Raw genomic sequence first — 14,195 nt, forward strand, 5'->3', positions numbered from 1 at the left:
AAAGCCCAGTCAGAAGTCCAGTGCTACGCAAAACTAAAATTGACTAATGTAACATAACTAGCACGCTTTAAGCACACCTCACCTATAAGAAAGATTCCATAAAATCCATGTTGATATACATACAGGTGTTTCCAGAAAGCCTCCACCTAAAGTCCCAAAAAACACCTTGGAAAGGTGTTCTTCTTTCAATGAAGCCACACAGGACATTTTGACTTACCAACAGACCTTGAATCAAGATTCTGTAAGTCCAGAGGGAAAACCTCTGCTTGAAATTTTCTATCAGCCCATTCTTTCAGATTCTTCCAACAGATGTCTTGTCTAGTACTCTTACATCTTCTCAAAGTGCAAACATTACCACTTAAGTCTCTTTTCTGAACTCCACTTTCAATTATTGGGCACATAAAAATGTAGTTCATGTGTAAACTTTTTAAACCCACTCAAAGAATCCTTTACAAGATCCAGATTAAAACATACTTTGCAGACATTAAGTGTAAGATTTCTATATGCTTTGAAGATTCCAAAAAGATCATGTCTTTTTTTCTTTCCTTAAAAATGGAGCAAATATGGGTAATCTCTCTAAAGGAATATGTCCTCTATCACAAATGGCCTCTAATTAGAGCTTTTTAATTGGGTAAAAAACTTGTCTGATGACTAAAATCTAACTTCTCGACTTCAAATCTTACTGTAAAAGAAAGTGTTGGTCAAGAGTCTTATTTCCTGTTAACAAAGTCCCTGAAGTCTGAGCGCAGATGTTTTTTTACGTATCTTTTATTTTAAATACACTTTTAAAAATATGGGATTGAACAAAAATTAGTTAAAAGAATGCAATGCTTTCATACATCTTCCATGCAAGCCTTGCTGGATAATTAACTGACATCAACCCAAAGAGAAGACTGCAACTGCACTTTTGCTATAAAGCTCTCAGGAGAGATTACAGGCTGCCTAGTGATGCCAGAAAGAACTCGTTTACAGCCCTATCAAAAAGTATTGTGCAGTAATGTTACACCTAGTCAAAGAAACTTAAGACATCTCTTTGACAAGCCTTACCTATACTTCTTGTCAAATACAAAAATAGAATAACAAAATGGAATTAACTTTGGTTTCATCTTCTGAAGTTTGCCTTCTATAAAACGTACACTCACATATTCACAAGTTTCTTTCCTAGAAGAGAATTTTGCCTATCTTTGCTCTACATAACCTCCAGAACAGCTGATACTTTTTGCCAATATATGTCCTAAGATAAAATCTTAATAGAAAGTACCAGTTAACAAGTTAACAGTAAGGAAAATTGGAGATAAATAATCTCCCATCTGCCATAACAGCAGCAGTCCATTCTGAATGGGTTGAGTCTAAAAGTTGTGAGAGCTGAAGAAGGTAAGATTTAAACTTATCAGGAAAGTTGTATCATTGTGATGGAGTATCCACCCATCAAAAACTATATAAGGTTATGGAAAAGGTTATTAAGAGTACTGACAGGAATAATTGAGAAAGACACAGCTGCATGAGATATTCACTACTGATAGCTGACATCATTCACAGGTTCAAGTGGATAGCCAAAAGTTTGGGTTAGAATTTTCATGTAGAACATACGACATAATGAAAATGCAGTTTTAACTTGCAGTGTGATTTGACTTGTGGAAAAGGCTATGTGCCATCCTGACTTGCTTCAAGGATAATGCTGTACTTATTGAAATAAAGTGTCAGCTAAAAAAAAGGCCTTTTCCCTCCAATATATTCACTTTGTCACCTACAAACACAGAAGCTGATATTAAGTGTTGTTAGATGAGAGGCATTCCACTAATGAAACACCTTGATTTTAGGAGCCAGTCACAGTAAACACAATGTAAATATGGTCTTGGACTGCTGCTCTTACTATTCTGCTATTAATGCACATTCACACAATGTTGTTTGCTGGCCCAAAGAACTCTGACAGCAACTCAGGAAACATAAGAAACAAATAGGTACCAAATAAAGATCTTTAAATCATTTGTTTTAAAAAAACCCTTGCTAGCTGTGTTTACATTTTAGACTTCAAACTTTTGTTTCTTCATGGATTTCCAGACAGAATTATTTCATATCAAGTTGAACACTAAGTGCCTGAAGATCTTTGTTCTCTGTAACATTAACTACTTAACAGCTATAACAATTCTTTGCAGATAGTTTTAAGCATTTTGATTTCTTTAACTCTTCCACAAGTTTTTTTAATCTTTTAGTTTTAATCTTCAAGATGAAAAAGTTAATATTTATCTATAAAAATCTTATGCACATTGACAGATAAAAATATGCCTTTATTTATTCTCATAGGACTGAAATATTTTAAAATTTGCACCCTTAAAAGCTAGTTAGGAAACCTATGTGAACTAGGTCTAAACTGCTCTCTACATTGAGTCTGGTCTGAAAAAAGAAACAGCATGAACAGATCTTGAAGATCACAGAAGCAGGTATATTTATTGCTGTTAATTAAAACACAAAAGTCACATGCCACAGGGAACCCTCCAATCTTACATGACAGAGGCAGGAAGAGATGGGATAGAAAGATAAATGTGCCAAGAGATCACTTCCCTACTGCTATTCCTATATCCAAGTTTCTTCATGCTTAGGTGATAGCAGAAGTTGCAAACCCAGCATAGCATGACAACCTGAAATACACCTTGGAGTTATGACAGTCATGAAAATGAGGGACCTGCAGCAGTACTTCAGACTAGCTATGAGAAGTCCAGGTATATATTGGAGACTCCAAAGAGTCCCATCCCATATCAAGGTAGTCAGCCTGCTTCAGATTACAAGACCATCAAAACCAGAGGGGCACAACATAACAGAAAAGCACTCAACATTGCTGGCAGATATCCTGGGAAACTGGTATACAAGATGTACTGTGGAATTAGGGTATTATAAAAAAATCTGTAATTATCCTTCAATTCTGCTTTGCTCTATCCTTTCTCTGCATATAAAAGGGGAACAACAGTTCTCAAGACCTCTGTTCACAGAAAGTTAAAGCAGCTGCCAGTTCAGAATAACCCTGGTCAATAAAAACACACCCAGATGAACTTTTCAAAATATATTGGCAGATGGAGATCCTGTAAGTCACGGCAGATTAAAGAATGTCTTGATGAATAGAAGACTGAAGAAACATTTAAGTTTTCAGGCCCTATGAGATTACCTGCTTCTGGGAAAATGCACTCTCCAACTCGCTCAAGAGATGGGTACAACCATTACCCAAAGCTGTGTTGCTACAATCACAGTACAAGCACAGCCTGCTTCCAATACTGCTTTAGCAGCTCTCTAGTCAGGAACCTGAAGCTTCAAAGGGATTCTAGTAAGGGAGCCAGGACTCCTGACTCCAACGTAAGTTACTCTTTCTAAAAAGCAAAGTATGTATGACTTACAAAACCCAGAACATTCCAAATGTGTTATTTTTCTGAAAGCATTCAGTTCAATCTTGAGTATTCTGGTAGTCAGTTTTCAGCACACAGACATGTAAATAAAAATTACTGCCAAATAAGAACTTTGACATCTTTCAATACACCAAAAACACATCACAGTTTAACTTCCCTGTATTTTCTGTCTCTGTTATCATCAATAACATTGATGTTGTATAAACAAGTCCCTCTAGGCTAACAGTTTCTACAGTCTTGAAATGCAAGCTACAGGCAAGACAAAAAACTCCCTGTGCTGGAAACTTTCATTTCAATAAATGTACGAAACCACAAGTCATGCTAAGACATGTAAGGTTTCACATAGTATTTCTAAACCGTTTTTTTTTTTTTCCAAAAACTTGGAGGTATTAATACACTATATTTAAATCAATTATGTGTGACAGCTGAATCATCTTTAACAGTGTGGTCTTGATTATCCAACCAAGACTAATGTTTAAAGGAACTGGTTCAGCTATTTACTTACTCTAGAGGTAGTTTTGTGCTCCAGACTTGCTCCAAACGTTTTTTCTATCCATTCCTTAAAAGTTGGTAATACCATACCACCTAATCTGTACCTGAAAAGTCAATATTACATAGGGTCATTTTAAATTAAAAGAATGTATGTCAGATACACTTCTTTCAATTCTATGTACGCACAAACAGAAGTTTTAAATCAAACTCTTTACCTACAAGCCTGCAAGGCTTCCGTACATTTACGTTTCAAACAACTACGTATTTCATTGTATGTAACAGTTCTTTATTTCACACAGAACCAGATCATTTGTCAGCATGGTATCACTTTGCTTTGGGCACCCCACCACTCTTAAGAAAGTTCTCGCCCTTGCAGTTGTGTAGAAAGCAGCACCAGAATTTACACGCCAGTTACAGACAGAGGACACACTGCAAGGTAGTCTCAGACACACAAACCCATTTCAGTACACCTTATGCTTTCACAAAAACAGAAACAGCATTAGAAGTTCCTCCTTCATCATCAAAATACATCAGAATCCATCAAGCACTGTAAAATTATTTCCAGCACAAACTGTTTGGCAAGAGCTTAGCCATGTGACAAATGCAGACTTACAGACAAGGGACAGGAGCTTGTTTTGTACATTTGCACCACATGTGAAAACATGAAAGGCTGGGGACACACTGAAAACGGCTAGAAACTACTGCTACTAACTGTAAACATACACACACCTTCAGCATGCTCATGTGTGCAAAAGTATTCCCAGAAGAGAGGAGAGATGAGATCTTCCTTTGGTATTAAGAGCTGAGAATCCTTACCATAGTTTTCATCTGGGTCATTACATTAGACCTAACTGGGTCCTCCCTCTAAGATCATTCAGTCACTGTAAATCCAGTTATGACCCTGTCCTTCACAGCTGGTGCAACCAACTCTACAACTGAGTCACCTGTTACACAGAAAGATCAATTCTTTTTGTTTCCTCATCTCAACTACCCTCCCTGCTCCTCTATTGACAAACCCCTTACTCTACACCTAGAAGTAAAAGGCTACAACCTTAAGTCAAGCTAGACTCTTCAGCATGGAAGACAGTGTTCAGTCATTCCTCCTGTGGCAGCTGTTACTGTTTCATCACACTATACAAAAATTATATGAATTCTATGAAAAGGAAAGTGCAATAAGCAACGAAAGTTTAATGAAGTCAGAGACCCAGGTCAGCTTGGTGTGTTTTCTTCTCAGACCTACTTCTTAGTATTGCCAAACTATCGCTGGTTTGTGAGGGTAACCTTAATCACCCACTCAAAGAACAACTAAAGCTATCTGAAACCTCAAAACTTTTAAGTCAAGACACAGACAGACGTCACAGCATAGAAGTAGTTAGTTTACTGCAATGCATGATTGCTCAGGAAGCAAGCTTTGTATGTATACACTGATAGTGCAAGACGTCCCCCCAAAACCACCTGTCACAGACACACTCCAAAAACCAGCTTTAGCTGCTCAGACCAGCAAGTATCATCTATCCTGTGGAGATGGCAGAGTCTATAATAAATTCTCATTTAACACATGGTCAGTAGGGAAAGTCAACACAACTTTCATGAAGGGGAGTCCTGTTTCACTAATCCTTGGAGTTTTATCAGGGTGTAAAAACAGAAGGTGAATAAAAGGGATACAATGAACAGGAAATCCCACACTCCTTTATATTTCCACAGGTGTTCATCCCAAAAATTATTTAAGAAAATACACTACTACAGTACGGAAGAAAAGGTTCTTTCTTCTACAGGCTGAAGGATAAGATACGGTGAAGTTAAGAAGCAAAGGGCAGAGTTTATTGTTCACATTGATTGGAACTTGGGACCTTTAAAAAAAAACATAAGTAGACAAAAAAAGATGGAAGTTAAGATAACTGTAAAAGCTGGGAAAAAAAAAAAGCATTCCTGCACATTTTGCAGAATTCCACTGGTAGTCAGTATCACGGCATCTTCACTGACCACATACAACAGCAGCCCACAGTGCTATGCATCAACTGGGCAGGTGTAAGAAAGAAGACAGTTCATCTCTTTCAGCAGAAAAGATACAGCTCTGTAGAACACTGCTGTTTCCACACCTTTTGCATTGCACAGTCTTTGTCCCTATCTCCAGAAAGATCCACTGGAGCTAGAGAGGGTGAAAGAACTACTGTAAAGACCAAAGGGCCTTACAAGCAGAGACTGAAGGGTCCAGGACTTGGCAAGCATGGAGAGAAAATGCAAGAGAGGATATGGCTGAGCCTTATAAACCAATAAATAACACAGTAGATAAGCTGAAGAACTATCATCCACCTAGTCCTGCAAAACAGTAAGGGATACTTGTTCCAAAACAGAAGTATTTTACATATCAACAACCTCAAACTTGCTGCCACTGGATTCTGCATTGGCAGACTGTACAAGCAGACTTGAGGTTACTACACAAATTTATGGACAACAGACCTGTCAGTCGGTACTGAAAGGAGGAGGCATCTACACCAATCATGCAGATGCTTGTTCTCCTAGTTTCACTTCAAACACTCTCCTTTTGCCACTGTAGCAAACTATTCCATAGAAACTCTACTGGGTGGCCCAACAACGTATTTTAATGTTATCTCTCAATTAGAGAGAGTGTGGATGGGGGAAAACACACCATTTAGAATAGCAACTGGTATGTATCAGTCACACAGCAGTCAAGAAGCCTTGATGCTTCTTTCTGAAAAAAACCAGAAGACTTGACCTTTATCTTTTTTCTTGTTTAGTGTGCTTTGATTTTCTGTACAGCATCTCCCTAAATATTATACAGTGAACTGGCTTATTCAAGTCTTCGCATTTTAATTTGGGCCTGGAAATCAAGAAATTAGGAACTGAAGTACTCAAGATCCCAGTTAGGTATTTGCAGCTTTGACTCAAGCTAATTCATGCTAGTTTACAGACTCCAAGACTAGGAAGGAATTTGTAGGAAAGAGAATTTTTTTTCTCTTCTCCATTCTTTTTTTTTTAGTTCTTATGAAAAGTGTATTTTTTAAACCAGGGAAGAGACTGCAAGGTTACTTCCCACTCATGAAGAAAAAAAAAACCAAACCAGTAAGATGGTGGCACATTTACATTTCACTGGAACAAAATTAAGAGATCCCCAAGTAGAATTAATTTTTATGTGGTTTCTCAAAAAACATATTTCTCAGAAAAATAAGGTTGCTGCATAAAGGGTTAGAGGATAATAAATCAGAAGTGGTGCCACTACACAACATAAAAATAAAACCTGCCCTTGAATTGTAAATTCAGAGGATGAAGTAGCTCCATGCACAGTGGTTAAGAAACCCAAAACAAAGTGGAAACTTAATAAATCAACTAGTTGATGCTCAAGAGATTCTCAAAACTGCCCTGACGTGCTGCATGTAATCTAAAGCTTTAGAACATGGTGCAGATTCTCAGTGTGATTTCATTAACACAGATTATATCAAGTTACAGAGAAGACTCACATTAATTTGTCTTTATAACATTTTGAATAAACATTTCAATAAGCCACACAGTCTACTTTACTGTCAGACTCCTGTGTATAGACTTTGATAAACCTGTTAAAAGCAGAATAACCTATTATATGAAATGAAGCAACTTCTTTGCCTTCTTTGAATTAACTGTACTGTGCAGCTTTTAAACTCTTTTCAAATAAACTACTAAATAAGATACTTCATTTACATAAATTTTCAGTGTACCTTTTTCCTGTGAATTCTGCTTGACCCTTCTTATTGAAGATGAATTTGGAGTCATTATATCCCCATCCATTCCACTTCAAAAGTTCTTGCCTTAAAGGAAAAAAAAATACATGAGTGACAATATTAGCATATTGCAGATCCAAAAGGATTTTCCGTTATATGGTTTTGGAAAAAAGTCATATCAGACAGCAATTCAAGAAATCAAGTACATATCAAAAATGCATAGCTTAGAGCCAAAAGAAATTCTGAAACCACAACCATTACTCCTCCAGATTGCATCCTATGACTTGAAAGATCAGACGCTCTCTAAAAACAACCACCAGCTTAAGTCATTGCACACTGTATTGAATCATAGAACCATTAGGGTTGGGAAAGATCTTGAACATCATTATGTCCAACCTTTCACCAAACACCACCACGCCAACTAAACCACAGCATTAAGTGCCTCAGGCATGGTGACGACTCCACCTCCCTGGACAGCTTGTTTCAATGTCTGACAGCCCTTTCAGTGAAGAAATTCTCCCTGATGTCCAACCTGAACCTCTGCAGGCGCAGCTTGATGCCATTTCCTCTCATCCTGTGTCACCTGTTACCTGGGAGAAGACACCGACTCCTACCTGGCTATGACCTCCCGACAGGCAGCTGTAGGGAGTGACAAGGTCACCCCTGAGCCTCCTTTTCTCTGGGCTGAACACCCTCAGCTCCCTCAGCCACTCCTTACCAGACCTGTGCTCCAGACCCTTCCCCAGCTCCACTGCCCTTCTACAGACACACCCCAGCCCCTCAGGGTCTTTCTTGTTGTGAGGGGCCCAGAACTGAGGACGGGATTTGAGGGGTGGCCTCACCAGTGCCGAGAACAGGGGGATGATCACAGCCCTAGTTCTGCTGGCCACACTATTGCTGATCCAGGTCACGATGCCTTTGGCCTTTTTGGCCACCTGGGCACGCACTGGCTCATTCCAGCCAGCTGCTGACCAGCACCTGAAGGTCCTCTTCCACTGGGCCACTTTCCAGCCACTCTGCCCCCAGCCTGCAGTAGTACATAGGGTTGTTGGGACTGAAGGGATTTGTTTGTTTTTCCTCTGTGTAGAGAGAGGGGGGTACATCACTGGTGATATTTTCCAATTGGTAAGGGTAATGTGTGAAAGATGCTTGGTTTTCACTCTATACATAAACATCAACATAGAAAAAGGTAACATCTAAATATTTTTAGAATAAGAGGCATTTAGTATTTAAATTTATATTCTTGACAGAGAATAATTATTTTAGTTGCTTGTCATCAATACTGCAATCCCACAGCATTCTTAACATTCAATTGATGAGGCACTTTGAGACACATTTGGACTGAAAGTCAAACAGCAAAACCTCAAGAAATGCAAGAATAATGTATCAAATACAATCAGAATGTGATAGCATAAAATTATAAATACATAAAAACCAAACTCACAGTTGCCAAAATACAAGCAGAAAATTGGAAAATCTTAAGCACAACCATATCAGAGGATCTCTTAACTATGATGAAGTCAACAGAACTGTATCAGTGTAAGTATATTTAAGACTTAAGAAATACACTAATAATAATTACATATTAATCAAGCTTTGCTTTAAAAGTTTGCCATTTACATTACAAACGAAATTACTAACCTAGAAACTGAATTTTGGTTAAAAGAAATGTATCTCAAGAAGTCAGACAAAAGATCATTTACCTCCCTGCCCTATATACAGTAAATGTAGCTCTTACTCTCTGCCTAAGAGTAAGATGATCAGGAGTGACCATTTCAAAAACACTTTGTGATTCAGAGAAAGCACTTCCTCAATCACTTTCAGCTCCAGCACTACATGCAAGATAACTGTGTGATGATTGATTACCAAAGGTTTTCATTATAAAGATAATATTAACACGGGCTGCTGACATTCTATCAGTGTTGTAATTCAATAGACCTGGCTTAAACAAAATCTGTTTTCTTCAAACTGCCTGTATGCAAGGTTTTAATTAATCAAATGGAAAAAAGCCACGGTCATGTATTTCATTACAATTGTTTGATTCAGACATTTCAACCAGCCTTTGACAAATCTGACACTTAAAGCAAACTTTATCAGTTACTGAGTACTGAAATTACTCTATACGTTTTGTGAAATAGACAGTCTATGTTGGTCTTCCATACTGAAAACTGATTCTAAAATTTCAGCCAAAATTAAACCGAGCAGAGCTGTCCAGATAGAGAAGCCTCTTCAGCTGCCTCTCTCTAATCTTCACACATGTAGGGTTCACACAGGAAAGGGCAAGGATCCACTCGTGTTCCATAGCATGGCAATCCCTTGTGCTATTGTGCTCTTGTGGCAGATAATTAGAAAGGGTTCTTAAAGCATGTTATGCAGACTTATCCATTTTTACCCTTATTTCTACATCTGTATATTTATAAACGTTGCATATATTTTCCACAAAGAAACTAGTCATACACAGTGGAGGTGCTCCCAGCTGAGAACGTGACACAGAATTGGCCAGCTCAAATAATTCTTTTTAAACTAAATGTTCCATTCAAATCCCAATCACTAGAGTCCTCCTAAGAGATTTCTCCCTCTGCTGACTAAATGCAGTATTTCTATATACTGGAACTCTGTAGTTCCTTGAATCCTGTTAAGTCAGAACAGACTTGATATTACCAAGCAAAATTGAGGAAGGCTCAAACACCTTCCCCTCTAAGTTAGAGAGGGAAGTCCTCTTGCAAGGTAGTGCCAAGCCAACAGTGATGCATGAAACAGGCTAGAGAAACTACCTGCAAAGCTGGAGACAATCAGAGCAAGACACAAAAGGCCAGGCTCAAAAGAAACTGGTGACATGAGATAAACTGACAATGGTCAGGTTTGAAAATATCATTAGTCCTGATGTCAGTACAGACAGATACTTCCCACAAAATCATGGGGAGGTATTATTAATTAAGGACTCAGATATGAGGTTTTTCATCTACACTAACCACATTCCCATCTGCTTGCCTGTTCTAAAGGCCTAATTTCCTAGGTTGGTATTAAACCACCTGGCACTTTGATCAGGTTCTACAATACAGAACAGAGTTTCAGAATTTTAACTCCTAAGAGTTTATTTTCTGGTTGAACTATTCCTCAGTAAAATTAAGTACACAAAGCTGTACTCGGTCAGACAACATAGCTCCCATCATTGGTGTGATGATAATAATCAAATTAAAATCTAAAATAACAGTTTGCATGTTTGTAGAAGAATAGTTGCCCCAAACATCTTGGCTCCTTTGTAACACAAAGGCAGGTGATTTCACACCACCACACGCAATGGGCACCACTATGTCTGGTGGGAGGTAAACACCCTAACAAGAAACTTAAGCACCCAATTTTTAAATTCAAAACTATATTGAGCAAGTCTGAGGTTTCTATTTGGAGACAGGAAGAGCTGTTTTTGGAATGAGTCATCTTACATTTATTCTTTCTTTTGTTCTACCACACCAGAGTACTGCCAGTTTAAGAACTGAGGTTTGATTTACATACTGCAGTTTCTAGCACCTCATGCCTATGTGTTATGAACAAGTCAGAGGAAATACTACATATGGCTTCCTAAAAAACTGAAGCCTAAAGAGGCCAGATTTTAAAAGAAAGACTGATCAGTCAGCTCTGATTTGTAAATCGACAAGAAGCCTGCAGAAAGACCAAGCTGTTCAGATCTTCTTGCATTACCATCTGAACAGTATGTTCTTCATCAGCAAGGGCAGGTGAACCTTAAGACTCAAGAGAATTACCCTCAGCAGACAGGAAAGCAGAAGACATTCAGAGGAGATCTCCAAGCTTCTATGACTGCAGAGGCAATAGCAATGCCATACTTATATAATTTAAGACTGAACTTTTTGGAAGAGTGTCACATATTAGTTGGCATACTATTCAGCCCTGGTGCAAGCAGCTCTGCCAGATGAAACCAGGGCAGTGTGCTGCTCTCCCCTAGGTCTGGCTCACTACCCCAACTCCCTCAAGTAAGGGAAATACACTGTAACACACAGTGGCTCTGCATTTCCTTATCTATCCAACTCACATTTGGAAATCAGAACTGTAATTTGAAACAGAAGGAAAGCAAAGAAAAAAAGTCTTTTAAGTATTGTAACAGCATTGTTCCTTTGGCATTTTTGTACTTCCCTTGCACAGTATTATTTATACAGTCACCACTTCTTAGAAAACACTTTTCACACCCCAGCTGCACCACAGCACTCCCGCTGCCTTCTAATGCCCTGGTGCAGCAATCAGAGCTGCCTGCCAAATCGGCTTCAAGCACCATGTTTACCTTGGCTCTCTAGAATGATCCAATCTGCAACTGAGCAATCGATGTAGCCTTCTACATTTCCCAAATTTTTCACTCCCAGTACCTCATTGTTAAGAGCCAGATGAATATAAAGAGCAGAAAGGACTGCTGACCATCTGCAGACTTAAGCACATATTAAAATCTTCCTCCATCTAAAAGTACCTAATGTATCCGGTCTCTAAGGATTTCAACAACCTATTGATCAATTGATCACCAACTAATATGTATCATCATTACACCTAAACTTTTACAAATTATGTATCTGCTGACACATGGTATCATCTGAAACAAAACTATCCTTGCAGTAATAGTTTCTATCCTCATGCTTCAAAAATTCAAGGATTTGGTTGCTAAATGCTTAATTAACTAAATAAAAAAAATAACCTGAATACCTTGTATAATATCTGAATACATCAAAATATGTTAGGAAGTTTCATGTCCCAGCTTGAAAAAGAAAGCTGCTTCAGTTTGACTTAGTCAAGTGACATGTTCATGCTACAAGTTGTATATGTATAAAGATATAATTTACAAACCCTTCTGGTTTTCTTCCCAGCCTCCTTTCCAAGAATATATAGCCAAGACTCTCAGCAACATTTGACATGATTCTCACTTTAAACTAAACGTTATTCAGTATTGTACCCAAACTGTCTTATTTAAAGACAACACCTTTCCTGTTCAGTACATTGGCTTCAACAAAATATCAAGCTCATTAACTATCTCATTTTTGATAGAAACATGGAATATTTTAGTCAGAAATAGCAGAAACTGACCAGAACTTTCTTGTCTTCTAATTTAAATTATAGAAATTCACTACTTAAATATACAAAGTAATATAAATCAAATCTTAAGATTTTCAATGTGTATGTTTATATATAGGAATTATAACATGAAATTATATTGCCTGAAAGAAAATAAGTCACCAGGGAAGCAGTGACAATAGATTAATACAGAGTGACTACTTTAAGTGAATTTCAATATTCCACTTTCATTACAATGCTCAACACTAAAATACTAGTTTGACTCACTGGATTTTTACAGTTGGGGGCAGGAGTGTGGCCCCTGGCCCACCAGCTGAACTAGTGCTCCTGAAGAATCCAGTCATCCAGCTGGGCAGGCAGAGGCATTTGGACTACATTATTTCAACAAACTGTACCTGCCAGCACTGTTCTAATCTCAGGTTTTAGTGACTGGCACAGTGTCTGGATGAAAAAGTGCTCATCTCTCCCATAGGAAGCTGCAGGGTAAGGACAGAGTCACCCACAGACAGCCAAGGCTTCTTTGGATTAACAAGATGAATATGCAGTTCAATCCAGCTGGAGAAATGTAACTCAGGTGGAGCAAAGCCCAGATGCTCCCATCTTACTATAACCATGGACATTGTCAATTCAGTCACCAGTGATTGCTCAACACTAAAATCACATACACGTAAAATATTCACAGGTGCTTCTGTTGCACAATGGAAGTACCAACAGATTCCTGGAAATCAGTTTAAAGTGGCAGTTTTAAGGGCTACCACACAGGCTTAAGCACCAGTACTTGCCTAATGTAACACAGTCTTGCAAGTTATAGAGTTCTTGCAAAACTCAGTGCATGGATGCAGTAATACTGAGGCAGTATCATGGTGCTGTTACAAAACATTACCCAAGGAAGAGCTCCTCAGAGCTCAGCTGGACTTTGGGTTACCAACCCAGCCCCTCAGCTAGAAATTCAGAACCCTTTCCACAGGTGGAACTAGATCGCTCTCCCTCTCCCCTGGAGCAGTGTCTCTGTTCAGATTATACAGTCACACTTCTCAACCAAGCAACACTACAGAGGGTTTCTGAAGCCAGTAGTAAATTAGCATCGGGTGCCTGAAATAAAGAAAGAAAATGCAGCCCAAGAAATTATTTCAAGAACTGCTTTGCGAAAGCATCATTTATCTGGAGAGGAGTGCCACGCTGCAGATAGAGTGTATCTGCTGTGTTTGTCTTTCTTGTACTTTTTCCCTCCTGGAAGACTCTTCCTGCAGCAAACCTAATATAATTGTTCTCAAGTCTGAAGTCAAATAACACCTGTTTTATAACCTTAGACACATTCAAGTTCTGTAGCCCACACTTTCAGCTAAGCCCCTGCAGCTGCACATGCACCGATTCAATTCTGTTTGCTGAATACGTAATACAACGACACAAACCTGGGCTCATAATTACAGTCTCAACCTACAGTAAGCAGCAAATGCAGACAACCAGATTTTAGGCATAAGACATCAAGAGTTTAGGTACCCAAAACCAGAGTGCTTTTCTT

The 14,195-nt window shown here is 38.5% G+C and overlaps 1 protein-coding gene across 20 annotated transcripts in view; it reads right to left on the reverse strand.

Moving 5' to 3' along the window:
• Positions 1 to 14,195, reverse strand: part of AGPS (alkylglycerone phosphate synthase) — a 77,033-nt gene that overhangs the window by 30,610 nt on the left and 32,228 nt on the right. For all 20 annotated transcript variants that reach the window (XM_033516185.1, XM_019007448.2, XM_019007449.2 and 17 more), the window contains 2 exons: positions 7,601 to 7,690; positions 3,901 to 3,991 (listed from right to left, as the gene is read on the reverse strand). In XM_033516185.1, the coding sequence (XP_033372076.1) occupies positions 3,901 to 3,991; positions 7,601 to 7,690 (181 nt within the window). The remainder of the gene's footprint in view (positions 1 to 3,900; positions 3,992 to 7,600; positions 7,691 to 14,195) is intronic.

Source organism: Parus major, chromosome 7 (assembly GCF_001522545.3).
Source record: "Parus major isolate Abel chromosome 7, Parus_major1.1, whole genome shotgun sequence".
Taxonomy (NCBI): domain Eukaryota; kingdom Metazoa; phylum Chordata; class Aves; order Passeriformes; family Paridae; genus Parus; species Parus major.